Source organism: Sturnira hondurensis, unplaced genomic scaffold (genome assembly GCF_014824575.4).
Source record: "Sturnira hondurensis isolate 20B ecotype Veracruz unplaced genomic scaffold, ASM1482457v3 Scaffold0019234, whole genome shotgun sequence".
Taxonomy (NCBI): Eukaryota; Metazoa; Chordata; class Mammalia; order Chiroptera; family Phyllostomidae; genus Sturnira; species Sturnira hondurensis.
Genome location: NW_028091865.1, coordinates 2536457 through 2542456, shown reverse-complemented (window position 1 = coordinate 2542456; position 6000 = coordinate 2536457). Strand labels below are relative to the sequence as shown.

Here is a 6000-nt window from a genome sequence, read left to right as displayed (position 1 = left end):
CAGCAAATTGAGACGCTTGTCCATGGAGAGATGAGTGAATCACGAAGACGTGGTACATGCGTATGCCGTGGAATATGACTCAGCCGTGAAAAAGAACGGGATCTTGCCATCTGTAACAACACGGAGGGACCTAGAGAGGATTCTGCAAAGTAAAATGAGTCCAAGGGAAATGCCCCAAGATTTCACTTGCATGGGGAATCTTAAAAAAAAAATACACAAATCATCATCAATATAAATGTGTTAAAAATAAACAAACAAAACAAATGCATAAAGAACAGGCTGAGCCCTGGGTGGGTGGCTCAGCTGCTTGCCGCTTCTTCCCGTGCACCAACAGGCTGCGGGTTCGATTCCCCGTCAGGGTGCGTACGTGGGTGGTGGGTTCGGATTCTCCTGGTCAGGGTGTGGACGGGAGGCCGCCGACGGATGTCTCTCTCGCGCGCGCCGATGTTTCTTTCTCTCTCCCTCCCCTCCCACTCTTTGTAAAATCCATAAACTTACCCTTGGGTGAGGATTTTAAAAAAACAAAGAACAAGCCGATGGCTGCCAAAGCAGAAGGGGGTGATGAGGACAGGTGTTTTTTTGTTTTTAAAGCCACTCCTGGTGACCGGCAGCCAAGGCCAGGGCAGCATGGGTGCTGGTCCCCACGGCCTTGCCCGGCCCTCTCGACCTGCTGGTCAGTGGCTGCTTGGATCCCTGCCCAGCTCTGCACTCGTCACCCCGACCCTCGAGCCTCAAGAGACTCCACACGCACTCCTTGTGGCAGACGCGCCCCACATGTGCCGAACAGAGGTGGACGACCGCACAGTGTCCTCACTGCCAAGGGCGGTTGTATTTTGACTTTGTGTGAACAGGACAAGGAGGAGTCGAGACCCCTCAGCCGCCAGAGGGACTCACGTGACAGGTGACGTTCCCCCGACACAGACCCAGTGCGTCCCCCCGGCCGTGTCCCCTCTGTTCACCGCGAGCCCTTCCGGGGGCTCTCAGGTCGGCCCCCTCTCTTGAGTCCTTCACTACCGGGACGCGCGGGGTATGAGTCTGCTCTTCGTGCCGTGCCCCCCACCTTGGAAAGCAGTGCCTGCTCCGTGTTCGCTGCTGAAATGCGAGGAATGTCAAGGGTCCACGTGTGCGTGGAGCTTCCAAGTCCACTGGGACTTGGATGCACAGCTCAAGATAGCAATGCGTGCTTGGAAGGCAAGGCGCTCACAGGACAGCGGAAGAAAACGAGACAGAAAACCCCTCACAGACACAGACAACAGGGTGGAGACGACCAGGGGGAAGTGGGTGGGGGAGGTTGGAGAGGGTGAGGGGGGAGGAATGGCGATGGAAGGAGACCTGACTCACCCGTGTTGTGCGGTGAACACACAATACAACGTACAGATGACGCGTTGGAGAACTGTACGCCTGGAACCTACGTCATTTTATTACCCCATACCACCCTGACAAGTGCAATAAAATTGTTTTAGAAAAAAAAAGAAAAAAAAAAGGGTAGGTCTCTCCTGAGCAGAATAATTTAATTTTCCTATTGCACTATACGTATCCTTCATGTCTCTTAATGCTGTACGGGTTAAACAGTTAGCTGCACCCATAAATACACATGTACGCGATGTAGGTAGATGCTTCGAGTTTGAGATTCTGCCACACACGCTCCCACCTCACAGAGCGTCTGGGAGCCCATTGGCATGGAGCATCTTGAACTTGGAATGAACCTGGTCATCATCCAAAGTACACTCAGGCCGGCAGCTTCCCATAATTCCTATACCACAATACCAGCCAGAACCTCAACCCATCGCCAGCACGCCAAGGCGCTCTCTCGTGAGAATATGTCTTATCTAGTAAGAAGGATTTTCGAGCCATTTCTGGAATGAGAAATCCACGTGAAAAGAATCTATCTATCCTGAAAGTCTACTGGTTTTCATGACACAGTGAGAACTGGCTACTTGGTATATGTTAAATATCTTAACCTCCTTGAGAGGCGAAGGAAACTGGCCTGACACAAATACATAGATTGTGAGTAATATTTGGCGTGTTCTCAATAATACTGATGGTGAGTGCCTTCCAGTCCCCAGAGGGGAACTCGTCAGCACCTTCTGCTCGGGAAACGGACGGCTGTTCAGTCCCTCTCCCGTGGCCCAGGCAGAGACGGGCGGAGTGCCTCGTGCACGGTGCTCTCCGTGTGGCTGGAGGCCCGGTGCAGTCATGCACGCCCCCGTGGAACGGGTGGGGAGATCCCCTTCCGCCCCTTTCGTCCCAGCATCTGCCTACCCCCACTCGGACACATTCACCCTCACGCATGGACACCAGTGCACGCACTTGACTGTGGAAGGCATACGTCGAGCGGCACCCGTCCCTGTGTGCACTGTTTACCTTGAGTTTTTCCCCACGGGGTCACCGTGGGGCTCTGGGCGGGGCCCTTGGGTGACCCCAGGTAGACAGGGGACCATAGTCCGAGATGCGTCCACAGTCTGAGATGCTGGGTGTGCCCGGTGACGCTCCCCCTCCGCCTCTGTCCGGGGAAGGGTGGTGCGGGCACCGCGCGTCCCTCCTGCCCGCAGACGCGCCCGGCTACGCGCTCCCTCCCCGGTCTGGCTTTTCCTGGCCACACCGGCACGACAGGCCGGAGGACGAGGAGCAGCACATCTGCAGCCACGGCTTCCAGAGAAGGTTCTGCAGCGACAGCTGGTTGGGCACCTCGCGCACGGTGCGCGTGTGGCGGTCTGCCGCTCGCTGCATGGCCCCGAGGATCTCCCAGAACCGGGGCTCGGAGCTCGGGGTCACGGGGGTGCTCTCCCTGGGGTCCTTGGAGAGGTCGAACAGCAGCGGAGGCTGGTGGCGGGTGATGAAGTGCCCGTAACAGAAGCACACGTGTGTGAGGAAGCAGCCGTTGGCGCCCTCGGGGGTGAAGTTGGGCGTGAAGAAAAAGGCCTTCCAGACGGAGGAGCCTGCAGTGCACAAGGACACAAGTTGGGGTCATGGGGCGGGGCGGGGGGTGGGGGAACGCCGGCCAGACTCGCCGCCCACCAGGCCCCGCACGGAGATCTCGCGGCCCTGGGCTTGGGGCCCGTGAACGCCGTGGGGTGTTGGAGGATCAGATCTGCGTGTGGGTCGCACACCAGGCTCGGACCCGCCAGGGAGCCGGTGGGCGTGACGAAGCCGGGGCTGCTGCCGTGGTGAGGGTGTGCGCGCACACGTGAGCCCCGGCATCCGCTCTTTATTCCACGCCCCTGATCCTCCCTGCCCCCTCCTCTCCACCTCTCCGCCCCGCCCTCTCTCCTGCTCACGTTGCCCCCGTCTCTGCTTCCTGACGCAGCATGGTCGGTAAAAGGGGAGCAGCATAACTCCCCTTGTTTCAGCACGGAACTCAAACAGGGCTGTCATTTTCGTCCCGTCAACTGTCCCGCCCGGAAATGGAAATGGCGAGGGGGCTCTTGCTAAATGAAGCCCCCAGCTCGGCTCCTTGCCATACTCCCATGCCCACGCTTTCAACGTAGGGCCTGCGATTCTGCCTGAAGCCAGAGGAAGAGGCAGCCTCCCTGCTGACACGGACCCTACGTGTGGGGTGCACACACACACGTGCCCTTGCGTGGCCATCAAGAGCAAGGGCACACCTCAGACCTCGGTGCACCTGTCCTTTTCTCAGCCTCGAGGGAGTGCAAATGTATGGCACCCGCCGGCCCGTGAGCACGGGGCGGAGGACCGGGGGGGTTGGGTCTGGGAGTGGACGGGCACCTTCCGATACAGGATCGTGACGAGGCTTGCCAAACTCTACCCCTCTACCAAACATGACCGAGCCACCACGGTGCAGTCTGTACGTCATCCGCTGAGTCAAGGGGTCGGACGGTCCAAACCGGGGAAAGTTGCCGGGCCCAGGGTGGGACGCTCCAACTGTTCGGTAAGCTCTGTGTTCCATGAAATCCCCACATGTTCAAAGGTCAGGAGATGTTTCAACCCATTACAAAAGGATGGATTTATTCCCTGTTTATTATGCCACGTTCTCCCTCTCTGAAGAGCTGCCCGCTGGTCAGACACCCCCAACCAGACGTCCACAAAGCCGTTTCCTGGGTACAAAGCACGTGGCCAAAAAAAAAAAAAACCAAACAAAAAAAAAACCCCAGAACGCACGTGCGTGGACTCACTGGAATGAGCTCCGCAAGACACACACCCTTTCTCATGCTCTCCTGACTGACGTGTCCCACACATGGTACAGCCTCAGCCACCAGCAGGCATCGCAGAGCCGTTTAGTTCCCTTGGGTGACTTGCGTATGTCCTAGCAATGGTGGCTGCTGTCATTCGAGGTGTTTAGCGAGTAACTGATCTGCATACGGCATGAATGAATGGAATTAACTGCAGGCGATTGCCACGGGAGCGTGCATCACCCCCAGAGAAGCTCTGGCCCGAGACAGGCCTGCGCCGGGGAACGTGGCCTGTCCTGGGTGTTTGAGGGAGGGAGTGGGAAGCGCAGGGCAAGCGACCCACTGTCCGCAGTTCCAGGACCCGTGATCCGCAGGTGCGAGGGCCTATTGCCCAGGGTTGCAAGGACCTGTTATCCACAGGGGTCAGGGACCCGCTATCTGCCGTTGGAGGACCTGGTTCTCCGGCGGGGGGGGCCACCCTGCAGAAACACGGCAGTTCTTCTCTTGGACTCAAAGACCTGTCGGGGGGCGCTGCACCCGGGGCCGCCCAGGACACCCTGTCTTCACACATATGGTCCCTGGACAGGCACCGTGGGCCCCCGGCCTCTTCCTGTCTGGGGTGAGCATTCCCCAGACACCCCCCGCACGAGCCAGCTCTGGGCTCCTGGATGAGATAGCATGCCCCCAGCCCCCACAGCGGGCTGCGTTCCACTCACGGCACAGTGATCGTGGGGAGAACAAAAAAGACTCGGACAAGGGCTGCCGCTGAGAGCGTCCGACGCCCACGCAGGCAGGTGGGTGCATCCCCGCTGCCCCCGCTGCCGCCCCAGTGCCCGAGAGGGACGCCCTGCCTGTGACCAGCCGCGGTGTGCACGGCAGGGAACAGAAACAGGGAACCTGGTCCGAGGCGGGCACACGTGTCACACAAAACTGTCCCCCCTGCCCTTCTTTGTGGATTCGAACCCCCCGGGTTAATGCACGTCCTGGGATTCACGTCATACAAGAGTTGAAACAGCAGCACAGCTGTTACGTGTTGGGAACACAAGTATTTAACTGTGACGTGTAGGCCTCCCACTGGTGTGGACCGACAGCAATCGGAACGTGAAATGTCTGCCGCCGATTCGGGTTCCCTGGGCCCTGGGGAGCCGGCCCTGCCCGAGGGGTGGAGCCACGCCGGGCTGGCTGCGTCCGCCCGTTTCCACGGTGTCAACACCGCCCCCCCCCCCCGACCTGGCGCACTGCACAGGAGCCGGTGGATTCCTGACCGCTGAACCCCGCTGTACCCCAGCCTGGCCTGTTCCTCACCCTGACACCCAGAATTCCTCTTCCCTCTTCTCAGGAAGGATTCTGAGGTCGGATGGCGGCCCTGCCACCCCCTGGAATTATGGACAGTGTGCCACCAGGCAGTGTGGGGGTCGCCGGCCACCTCCCAGGGGACCTGAGAGGGCCTCCCCCGGCGGACTCCCGTTTGTGTCTCTGGTGCACAGGTAACTCCGTGCACGGGAGAGTCGCCCCTGCTCACGCCCCTCTGCCGGCTCCGCTCTTTCCACAGCTCGGGGCAGAAAACCGTCTCAGACGTGAGCGGTGCGGGAATCTGGCAGCTGCCCAACCAACCACTGTCCACGGCAGAGGTACGTGTGCAGATGCGACTTTCGACTCCCCCCTGCAACGTTAGGTAAAGCCGCCGTGTTCACAGACTGGGGCCCACTCTGGCCCACCTCTCTGCGCACACAGGAGCTGCTCCGTAACCGTCCGCAGAACGAGGGAGTCCGTGAAAGGCGAGATCGCCCCCCACGAGGCGTGCGCGCGGGCCGAGGCACCGCCCACTGGGACTCAGGGGCAGGTACCACCTGCCACGTGAATGAGAGAG

The 6000-nt window shown here is 59.5% G+C and overlaps 1 protein-coding gene across 2 annotated transcripts in view; it reads right to left on the bottom strand.

The window, feature by feature from the left end:
- Nucleotides 1–1485: 1485 nt before the first annotated feature.
- The window catches only part of STS (steroid sulfatase), a 72225-nt gene continuing 67710 nt past the window's right edge, over nucleotides 1486–6000 (bottom strand). For both annotated transcript variants that reach the window (XM_037027677.1, XM_037027678.1), the window contains exon 11: nucleotides 1486–2939. In XM_037027677.1, coding sequence (XP_036883572.1) covers nucleotides 2563–2939 — 377 coding nt within the window. In that variant the 3' untranslated portion in view covers nucleotides 1486–2562. The remainder of the gene's footprint in view (nucleotides 2940–6000) is intronic.